At 41.1% G+C, this 12,158-nt stretch overlaps 1 protein-coding gene across 2 annotated transcripts in view; it reads right to left on the minus strand.

Annotated features, from left to right (window-relative positions):
• Positions 1-12,158, minus strand: part of LOC134534941 (protein fem-1 homolog CG6966) — a 71,490-nt gene that overhangs the window by 9,796 nt on the left and 49,536 nt on the right. For both annotated transcript variants that reach the window (XM_063373680.1, XM_063373679.1), the window contains exons 2-3: positions 3,340-3,499; positions 1,776-1,976 (exon numbers count right to left, since the gene is read on the minus strand). In XM_063373680.1, the coding sequence (XP_063229750.1) occupies positions 1,776-1,976; positions 3,340-3,499 (361 nt within the window). The remainder of the gene's footprint in view (positions 1-1,775; positions 1,977-3,339; positions 3,500-12,158) is intronic.

Raw genomic sequence — 12,158 nt, forward strand, 5'->3', positions numbered from 1 at the left:
GCTTGATATTAAATAAGATTTTCTCGCACGGTGGTTGGCCGCAGTGGCGTAGCGTGCCATCTCGGCGCCTGGGGCGGGAGACCCATTTTGCCGCCCCCATTCTATAGGTGCTTAGTTAAAATTAAATTTCACATGCAATGAGGTACCTTTTATTGAAGTTAAAATAGGATGAGTGGTTTTACAAGCGGATTCTACGGGCCTTATGAGCAGAGAAGTCAGAAATAACTTTGTCAAAACCAATATTAGCAGCCAATTCTTGTTCAATCGACAATATAGCCAAGTTTATAGTCTAGCGGAGCTCATAGTAGATCTGAGGTAATTGTGCCACTGCCCCGTTGACCCTTTAGACCCCTGGTGCGAAACTATAATTTGTGGATTTTTGGGATTTAAATTAACGGACTAATAAAACTGAAACTGGGATTTTACGTTCAGCGTGTTTCATCCAATCCCTGCCAGACCTAGAAGAAAAAAGGCGTCGACCGTTAGAAAATGATTTAACTGAGAAGGGCTTGTAAACCCATAATTTGTAATTTGCTAAATTTTTGGTATATTTATTTGCATGTTAAGGTGTGTCAATTTTTTTCTAGATTTCGCCTATGTTAATTAGTATTTACAGCGGTGATACGCCCGGTGCGTATCTATATTTGTATTTGTATTTGTATTAATATGTTCTTATATATTTTTAATGCCTTTTTGGTAATTATATTTAATTTTTGGAGCTCCGAAGTATATGATCAAATTATAATTTTTTCGGGGAATTGTTAAAGTATTTTTTTAGTATTATTATATAGCTATTTTTTTATAAGTAGTAATAGGGTAGGTATTTTATGATGGATGCGCCGATTTGTGATGAAACGATTTTATGATATATATATATTTATTAAATGTTGTCATATAAATTTTGCGTCTTTTTAACTTGCTGCCTCCTCTCACTGTTCGCAACCTTATTAGTATTTTTTTAACCTTCTATTAGTTTGGGTTTTAATATTTTTTTGGGTTTACCTGCGCTCGCGGTACGGGGCAATATAGGAGTTTTACTGTGTCCCGGTTCGCGGAAGTTGTTTGGTTTGCCCTGGGTTAAGGTCAAACTTTACAGTACAATGCGTAGTACTAAATTCAATGAGTGCGAAAGAGAGGCATCGACACGGGCCGACGCGTGAAACAAAAGATTTTGTATGAGTAATTAACATAATAAGGAGTGCCGCTCAACTCGGCTCGCGCGCGCCGGGCGGCGCGGCGTGATGCGATGTTGCCGTTCGTATGTAAACAAACAAACGTTATAAAGAGCTCTGTCAGTGATTTCGCAGTTTTTCTTTTAAATAAATATTAAAAAATAGTTGGTGCGCAAAATGTTAGATAAAAATGGAACATTATAGTGTGTCTGACACATGTAATGAATGAATCATAGATCAGATCTCAACCCGCTTCACCGGCTGGTAGTATCATTGGCTTTAGCGGTAAATGTATTTGACACATCTTTAACTCTTTGTCGTTTTTAATATCTGTGAGAAAATGGAGAAAGGGAAACTGCGAAAAACTATAACCGTTGCCGCCCCCTCCGCCCCACCCACGCTACGCCACTGGTTGGCCGGTTCTTTCACGCTCGGCTCAGGCGGAACGTGACACAATTTTTCGTGCGGGCGACCGGCGTTCGTCGATTTACAAGACGTTATCACGTCAAAAAATCGTCGCTAGAACAGTAATGTTTATTCGCGTTGTGTCCGGCCCTCAAATTAGTCAGGAGGAAAGACATCTGAGTGAAGCCGGCACTGTACCTGCCCCGTGCTCCACCAGGAACTCCACGATCTCGAAGTGGCCGTCGAAGCAGGCGGCCCTCAGCGGCGTGGAGTTGGTGCGAGTGGTGCTGTTCACGCCCGCCCCGTGGCGCACCAGCAGGCGCACCACGGGGAGGTGGCCGGCCGCGGCTGCGCACCACAGCGGCGGTGCTCCTTCTATCGTCTCCCCGTCGAATACAACTGCAACAGTGGTCGGACCGGCGTCACAAGACACCACCACTTACTTCAAGGCTCAAGTCTCACATGCGCCGAGTTTGTTCACGCATGTGTGAATATTTACCGGACCATAGACACTTTTTTCTCTTTTCATCATGTTGACCTGTTTGCAGTGCTCGGCATTGTGGGTAAAAAAAAAAAAAACTAGGAATCTAACAAGATGGCGGTGTGCGTGTTAGCGGTTTGTGTTTAGTTGGGGTGAAAATAAAATACCTCATCCTGCAAAATGTGTTGTCGAGTTTATACAACAAAACATAATTGGTCATTTCATTCTCTTGTCGTCGCTATCAAGGGACTCTACCGGCAAATTTCTTCCAACAGCTCTTTTGCATTTAATGTTTAGTCTCAAATCATCTCGCCACCAGATATTTATTAAACTGTATTTTCCGAGCCGTAAAATATCACACAAGTCACCATAATTATAAGCATTTGGGTGACTTTTTACAGTCATTGGATGGCATTTAGTAAATATCTTTTGCGACAAAACATAAAATGCTTTAACCAACATGGTGTGTCAGACAAAGTTTTAAGATGAGAGGGATAGCAACACAAAATGCAATCTTTGGTTCAACAGTAGTAATATTCCTTTATTATCTGTGGGTCTTATTACAAGTCATATTACTCAGAGCTGAATATAATTACACTTGACCTAAAAAAGGTGATTTTCCTCATGTTTTGAACCAAGTTTTCAAAAGAAAGAAAATAACTTCATCTCCCTAAAGAAAACCTGTTTGCTATGCACAAAGCCAAAGGTATGCCGGATACTTCAGCTAGTTTATTTTCACCACAATATGTCAATGTGAAGTCACTCATTAGTACAAAATACATATTTTGAATGACTTCCCTAATTTTATCAAAAACTACTATCAATGATATTGCCTCAAAAATTTAATAATGTTCACCCTATGCCTCACTGAAAGCAAATAAAAATTTGTTATGAATTAAAGATTACTGAGTTAAGACTGTGTATTTAAGTTGCTATCACTTCCCCTCAACACCAATAGACAGTGCTGAGCAGAATAATCTTGTCTCATTTAAGCCAATCTCTGTTCAAGAGATGATAATTTTTGCAATGATTGATTTGTGAGTGAATTTATAAGGTAGAATGTACAATAAATACTGAACCACAATTCAGATATAGCATCTTATTTACAAACCGGCACTGATTAATTTCTATCATTAAATTAAAAAACCAACAATATAGTTTTGGGTTATTTTAATTCTTGCAATATTCCTCAAGTCTTTTAAAGCTACTTCACAGTATTGCAAATGATAAAAAATTAATTTACCAATGGGTTATTTTCAGTAATGTTTGTGTTGAATGTACCTGAACCCGGTTGCTCTATATCTGCACTGCAGCGCTCTATGAGGTACTCCGCCACATCATAATGGCCATTGCGACACGCCATCACCAGCGGTGTCGCGCCATTCGTCTTGGCGGCTACCAGCATCAGCACTTCGTCCCGCGTACGATGATCAAGAAATACCTAGAACACATAAAGCCCACTTTTCTTTTAGTTTAAGGAATTCTGGTCTACTTTGGCAAGCCAAAACTTATATACAACACTGCAATAAATTAAATGTATCCAAACAAAATACAATACATATTTGGTCATTTTATGACACACTATGTTTAAAATTTTGTTTGTTTTCACTGATTATTACATTAGGCAATACAATTACATCAGTCAATTAACTCAGTCTCATATTTATAAAGTATTGTATCAACACCAACACTCACCGCTTCGCTCGCTCAAATATCAGGATAGAACTAATGTTGTATCATTGTAAAAAATGTATGTGATAAATTCCAAACATCTTTAAGTAAAATAATAAGTACACACAATAAAAATTCATGTAGATATATGTAAGGCATGTATATTTTTAAGTTTTTATAAAAATAAACCATAACAATCATTCACCACATTAGAAATGTAAATTCAAAAAACAGTAGTACAGTGAAGGGTGTATTAGTCAAAGCCCAGTATTTTTATTAAGTACTCACACTTTGGTGAGACCCTAAGATTACCAACTATTTTGAGATTTTGTAATATATGACTGTAAAATAACAAATTTTAAGCATCATAACCACAGAGTTTAATAATTTCTCAAGAAATAAAAAAAAAATTGTGGGAAATGTAAGCCAGGCACATCATTGCACACTGCAAACCACGCTAGTATGTACTGCACCCTCAGGTCTAGCAGCAGAACCAGGAGTGGGCCTCGCTTATATTTTTCTGGGAAACGGGGTTGGGGGTAAATAAGACCAGAGGATTTTGGGTGGTATGGAATACTTCCCAGTTAAATGAGGAGGCCGAAATGATCGAAGTTATGAAGTAACTAGTTTGTTATGTTAGTTGTTGGGGGCATCGCGCACCGAGGGGCGGCTGCCCCCGACTGGGACGGAGGCAGTCGCCCGTGGAGGCACGGCCTGTCGGCGAGCCAAGTGTTATTAATACCGCCCTGGCGAGCACCGCCGGAATGGCGACTGCGTGATAAGCAAATCTCCCCGACGGACTCGAGCGCGGCGGTGACCCAGGGACAGCGTCCTAACAGGGTTAAGGAGTCCCATCACTCTGGAGGCTCGATACAAGCAGCAATAACCCGAAGAGTCCAGCACTCATCAACCCAGAACGCCAGGCAAACGAACTTGCGCAGTTTCATTTCGACTTTGCCGAGTTCGTCAACCGTATCCAGTACTCGAGCAAGGTGTAAATACCCCATTCGCCATTCGCATGGTGTTAAAAATAAATGCATTGTCATAGATCACCACAATATGAACCATTCGCACAGTCTTTATTGTCAGCGTTTATTTCATTTGATGTATTAAAATGGTATTTTTGCATATCATGATGGTTGCCCACCGCAGAGTATGGAAGGGGGAGATATATAGCATCCCCATTATTATTATTATTATTATTATTATGCAAGGTGAGCGCTACATAAACCTGTCAATTTCAACGGCAACTTCTGTAGGCCCATATGTCAGTGTTTTTTTATTTAATGCACGTTTTAAAATTTGAAATCCTTGTATCCGCCACTGGCTGCATGGTGCACAAGGCTCACAGATGGTACCAGTAGCATTGCAACAGTACGACCAACATCCCGGCACAAGGGAAGCGTTCAACGGCGACAGGACGGATAAAATGATGGACGATGCGAGAATAGCATCCCCCAAAAAATGTATGCGCAACGCGGTCGAGTAATTAACGCGTGCCTGAATTACGTAACTCGCGACCGCGTAACAACTGATTTAATCGTGTAAAACTCACGTCGAATGAGATCTCACGCAGGACCGTAATAACACTTTGCACGATTATGTTCCCACATTCTTACTTCAGCCAAATCCTCAGCCTGAGTTTTCCCTCTGTATAAATGGTCTATCTGACAAAATTTAAATGCTATTATAAAAACACATAAAAAAATTGTTTGTCTGTAAAGTCGGTTTACGGACGATAGTTTAACGTGACAACGTCATAGCAAAACATTGATGAAATGATTGCATACTTTTATCAATAAAATTGAATAATTTTTATTGAATTATCACTATTTTGTATGGATACAAAGGAGTGAAATGAAATCTACAATTTAATTGATAAATATACTTTTATTTTCACTCATTAATTCAAATATGTTTATTACTTTAAGAACAGATTATTTTAACTATAACTTTTATACGTGTTTGCTATTTAACTTCTTCCAATCTGTTATTTTGTTAAGGGGCCCGCCTCGTCAGGGGTGTATGTGTGTTAGTGAGGCGGGATGATAAGCGCGACGCTCGCTGGTGCTTCCAGCGCGGTATCGCCTCTAAGCGCAAGTCTCTGAACTGGCGCGCATTCGTCTCGTCGTCACAGGATAACTGTGAAATTTGAGCGGTGACCGTAACATTATATGGCGGAGAAATGAAGATAAAGGTGTTATGCAAGCCCCTTAAGTGCTTTCAAGAATCTGTACTGATTGTTTTATGCCTAAAAATTACTCTGAAAACACGCGTTTTAGGCATTTTAACGCTTCAAAAAATACAGTTTAAAAACTTAATCCGAAATTAAAAGTACTTTTCGGTCCTCAGCAAACTCTTAAATGCTATTCGTAAATAGGCCCCACTCGGATATCTTAAGTAGTTTTGAAATCGCGTTGTTTTTCCTGAAGCTCTGCACACCGTATGTGTGCCCAGGTAGGCGGGCCCCTTAAGGATAGGACGATGATAGGAAAAGTAGGAAACGAATGGGAGTGTTTCAAGTTTAATATGCCGTCGAAAAAGTCAAATCGATGGTTGTTCCAATCGAGTGGAAGAGAGATAGATGCGGCGCAAGCGTACAATGAGCGTAACGGGACAAAGCGTAACGGGACAATGTGCGTAATGGGACAATGAGTCATTCTTTTTCGTGCGTGCAGCCGGCGTTCATCTATTTATTAGACTTGTCACGTCAAAACAAGCACACGTCACATTCATAATTAAATATAAAATACACTCCTGCAAAATATACAGTTTTCACTGTCACCATTTCCATTATCACTCCTAGATTGAAAAAAGAAAAATATATCTGTTTGATCAAACTTTTAAGATATATTTTAAATTGTGATAAAGCCAAAATACTATAGATATATGACTAATGTTCAAACTAATACATAGTTGTTTGCCTCCTCTATGATTAATTAATTATAGTAAAATCAGATGAGGAAATGCTATGATAGGTCCCAAATATTCACGTAATCTATATATATAAAATAGGATGTTGGTATGTAGGTATGTATGTAGGTATGCATGTCGTTGATAAAACTCATAGACACCGTTTGACCGATCGCCATGAAAGTTGGCACAACGAAGTGGTTTTTATCATGGAGAAGGTTTTTATGCTATCCTTTTTTTTTGTAACTCGCCGCTAGATGACGTTGCAGCGCATAAACTGCTAAACCGTTCAACCAATTCCCATAGGTAAACAGAAAATCATAGGTCCTAGGCATACAAACAGCAACTGTGATTTCTCTAAGTTCACCACACTGTCGTATAGCGCTATCCATTTTGCTTTAACTCGCGGACAATATCATCACCATGTGTTCAGCCCGGGTAACTTCCAAGAACCTTGGGTAACTTCGGGTGCTGCAGATAATACAAATATAATAAGGACACACAAAACTTAACCATGATCTTGCATCCACGGCGTGAAGAGGGTCTCGGAAGATACACACCAATTGGCGAGCAGAGGTCATCTGCCTCGGTGAGCATCCAACACCAAAATATACTAAAATAAACTAAGTCACTAAGAAGTCAGCAGTACGACTTCCAACCTGCCATGTTTCACTTCTGTGGTCCATTTTATTTCTCGTTAAGGGGAGGTTGCCACAATGCTATAAATGCGAGAGACCCGAAGAGCATTGTCAGCAGAGCATTTTGCATGAAAACCGGAGGAAGGAAAGAACCTTCTGGCATGTGTAAGTAGTTCCCATGCCAGCAGTGGCGTAGCCAGGATTTGTGTATGGGTGTATGGGGGTGTTAAGAAGCATGCCCCCCCCCCCCCCCCCCCCCGTATTGAAGGGGGGTCCGGGAAATTTTGATTTTAAGGTGTAAAATAGTGCTATTTTAGCAGTTTTCTGTACTTAAATTTAAATATTGTAAAGGTAAAAAAATTATTAATTTTAATATGAAATTTGTTTGAGTGATGAATAAGAAATTAATTAAAGATTTGGTGCTAGGGGGAGGGGATTAGAACCCCTAACCCCCCCCCCCCCCCCGGCTACGCCCCTGCATTCCAGGCAGAGGGCGAGGAAGTAAACAATATTAGTCAAAAGTGGGGGCAAGACTGTACCGTGACGTGTTTCTTTCAGGCCACGGTTCCGCAGCGAAAAGAACACGAGCGCCCAATCAAAGCGCCACAATCTACGACGCAAGTTTTTCGTAACCGCTTGGAAAGCGGGTTTCCCCTCTCCGCCGGCGGGAAAACTGCGCCGGGGGCGATGTCGCAAGCGCGCGCACTTCCGTCTGCGCGCCAGCACCAGTTTCCCGCCGTGCCTCCGCGGTTTCTCCGCCAGGGCTGCCAACGTCGGTAACCAACACATCCCGGCCACGGCCTGCTGTCACCCGTACAGCTTTACCGTCTAGTTTAACCAGAACGCTTCTTGTTTGCTTGTAATTTCAATAAATTACGGCTCGAACTAAAACGCCCTTGCATTCGTTGTTTGGTCAAAACATTTTCTACCCGATAACTATTCAACGCTATTAACTATGGAAGAGGGAGGCACCATTAAAATGCAAACAGGTTTGTACAATACCTACCATGTGCCAATAGTCACGTGTGGAGTAGAGACGTGGACTGTAGGTAAGAGAAATGCTGGGAAGATCAGAGCAATAGGAATGAAGTTTACTAGGGAGTATGTTGGCAGTTACGAGGCGAGACAGGATCAGGAATGAGACGGTGCAAGCAAGAAAAAGCAAGAATACGATGGTGTGGCCCATGTACAGAGAATGGAAAGAGATGTTTGCCTACAAAAATGATGGCGTTTACGTAAACAGGAAGAAGATCCCAAGGAAGATCAAGAAGGAGTCGAGGAGAGCAGACAGTAAAAAACGAATGCTGGATATAGGAGAAGACTGGAATAGAAGTGAAGGATGACGAATGGTGTGACGTCCGCGAGTGTGTTTACCGTAAAAAAACAGAAAAAAAGAAAGTCGAAACACGGCGTAGTTTAATCGAGGATTCAGCAGAACATTCCAGGATGCGAATTGTTGGCTGAAAAGTCAGTAAACTGGATGTTATTTGCAAGGGGGCAGAGGGGGAAGGAACTGCCGATGTTGAGGAAGGCCAGCGACGTGCGACGTGGAAGGCCGGGGGCCTATATGGACACAGGCCTTGGCGGGCCGGCGCCGCGTGGAGGCACAGCATGATCGCGCGCGCGCGCGCGGCCAACACGGCAACTCACGGCGGAAAGGTCAAGGAAGGTAATCTAAGGGTCGCCGCTCAAGACTCGCACTTCCTCGTCCGCCAGTTTCACTTCCCCGCGGCCGAGCGACAGGCGAGACGCTATCACTGCCCGTTGGCGAACAACCAGCTCCTTTCATCCTCATCCGCTCATCACGTCCTTCAACGGGGACGGACCACAACGCCGAACGTACAATAATGCCGAAAACCATAATGCCGAATGCCAAATTGACTACAACGCCGACAGCTAGAAAACTGCTGTGTACCACAACGCCGAAATACATTAACGCCAAAAAATGTCATTGTAGGACTGCCACAAAGATTAGGTTAGGCTAGCCTAGGTTAGGTTGCGGTATTTCGACGTTAAGATACATTTAAGAAACACACACAAATTCATTCAGTTGGGTTTCACTTTGCTCCTGTGCTCCCCCCCCCCCCCCCTCCCCAAAGCAACATGTTTCGGCGTTGTGGTACACAGAAGTTTTCTAGCTGTCGGCGTTGCGGTCAATTTGGCATTCGGCGTTATTGTAAGTTCGGCGTTGTGGTAACGCCCCCTTCAACACATTACCAGAGAATGCTCACACGTAGTTGTTGCCTTCTTTGAATGATTATTGCGATTGGAAACATTCACCGAATAATTATTCTGGACATACGCCATTGCTAGTTTGTACTGTACTCGTATGTCAGAGAAAACCCTGAAGAAAGGATAAAAAAAAATACACAATATATATTAAACATCGTCTGATTTTGGCTTTTTTTTTGTATTCATATTTCTTTGTACGTTGTTTCGGGTGAGACGGGAAGCCTACAACTCGCGTAGTTTCGGTTCCCTGCAAGAATTTCCGAAGATTTCCGAAGTTTTGCGTTTTGGTACTAACGCCACTTCAGCCGCTAAATCAGAAGTTTCCAATGAAAACAAGCATGTTGTGACTGACCTAACCTAACCCTTCGATTTTTTTAAATTTCAATTTTTGAGAGAAATCCGAAGTTGCACAAACGTGGTAGGGAACCGAAACTACGTGAGTTGTAGGCTACCGCGGGTGGGACACTGAAACGCTTTTCAGATGACCCACGTTCGAATAACAGCCCAGTCATCAATAATATTTGCGTTCCACACAGTTAAACTTGCCGACTTTTTGAGTGACTGAAACTTCACAAATAAATAAATAAATAAATAAATAAATATATATAATACTTTTTGCATAATTAGCTGGCAAAGTTGCATGTTTAACGTTTTTGTGCAGTATGGAACTTTTTAGGTTTGAAGTCAAATTTTACTGGATGCTATGTGACATGGTTTAATTTATTAAAAAAAAAAAAAAAAAAAAAAAAAAATGGATTCACATAGCCTTTTAAAATAAGAATTTTTATAATCCTCAAACGCTAAATATAATGAAATGAATAATATTTCTGAAAGAATTTAAAACCATACTACTCAGTAGCCATCAGCATTGCCTTTAAACAAAGAAAATCCAGTTATTTGTTCCATTTGGTTCTCCTTAGCCATACTGCACAAAAATGTTAAAAATTAAACTTTGCCAGCTAATTATGTCAACATTATATATATATGTAAAAATGATAAATGACCTGGAACGGGACACACGACTTTAAAGAGCTCACCTCCGGTAAAGACTGGGATGGTTCTATACCACACAAGGTCGATTAACTCCCAATATCCTCTGTATGGCTATTCATCGGTCGAAACTTGCCACGCGAGGTTTACGTTCGTCAATGGCTCATAATTTTCTATTTAATGCGAGTCGTAGAGAATCTCACGTCGCTGGTCCGCACCGTGCTGTAAAAGCATATTTTATAGAATTTTTTTTTAAATTAGAAGATTCGACCACAGGCGGCGGCAAGTGGAGCCTTTTATGTAAACAGGGCAGTGGCATCTCGACCACTCATACAGTGAGTTTACTGACGACCGCGGGACTATTTTTGTAACTTCGGACAGTTCAGTAAATAAAGGATTCTGATGATGAGTTTCCACAAGCTTTTCAGTGTAATAAAAAAATTAAATTTTCGCTTCATCATCTTTCATTTGAAAGATAATATCACTCCAAAATCATAAATAACACTCACCACATTAATATTCATGAACCGTCATGACCTACGACTTACAGTGCTTCATCATTTCACCAGTTTTTTATGCATGTGCAATTCTGGCCGTAAATAGCAGGAGAGGTATGAATTGTCACCCTTGATATTGTGTCTGTTCTCTTAAATACAGTCATATCTAACTTAAGTTACATCTATCACAACAGTAATCATAAACAATATGTATTAATTATTTCCTTATTTAATTCCGCATGAGAAATAAGGCATGTCGCTCAGTTTGTACCAGTTACAGAAAACCTGCTGAGAGGTGTCTGTAGAACGCTTTGGGCTTCTAATTAATAATAATTTGTCTGAAAATCACGATCTATGAAAGGAAACACCAATTCCAAGAACAATCTTCACAAATTGCATGGTACGAACTGTACTTAGTTACAACAACCGAAACTTATTTTTTATGTGAGACTCGTGCGTGAATTCGAAACAGGTTTTGTAGTGTTACAACAGGTTTTTTTTGCAAGGCTATTACTTTTTCTTCTTCTTTGAACCTCGTATGGCAGATAAGATAATGGAATAAATAAAGACTAAGAATTACACTCTGCAAAAAAAATATTAATAAATGACACCTAAACTGCGAATCAAGAGTAGAGCGGGGAATGCCAAGGCGTGTTTACTCTTTTCCGCGTGCTTCCTGCTCCGCGTTCACACCTCTCGCGACTCGCGATGACGACACACACTCGCGAATGTCCTCGGACAAGCTTCCAATGGTGTATCAAGGCCACTCTCGTCAGAGTAAATCAGCCTCGATGGGGTTTTGGAGCCTCGCGAAGGAAGAAAAGAAAGGCTAGTTCAAGGCGTCGTTCCACGTCAACAATCCGGAACCGAAGCCTCCACTAATAATTACTCCGCCGGCAACCAAGCGGGCGGTCAGTCCTAATGGAGGGGCGAATGGTATGATCCCTCCCCCGTAGCACCATAGAACTAAAATACGCGTAGAGATAACAAAAAAAAAATCTCTATAGTTTCGATGACTTTTCAAGACTTCACAAATGCTGTAAAACAGCCTTTTTTTACGGGGCTATTACATTTCAAACGTTCGGGCTCAACATGTAACTAGGCTGATGGGCGTCGGGATATTACACATCACCCTGTACTGCAAACGAACACAGGGCCG

The sequence above is a fragment of the Bacillus rossius genome, chromosome 8 (genome assembly GCF_032445375.1).
Source record: "Bacillus rossius redtenbacheri isolate Brsri chromosome 8, Brsri_v3, whole genome shotgun sequence".
Taxonomy (NCBI): Eukaryota; Metazoa; Arthropoda; class Insecta; order Phasmatodea; family Bacillidae; genus Bacillus; species Bacillus rossius.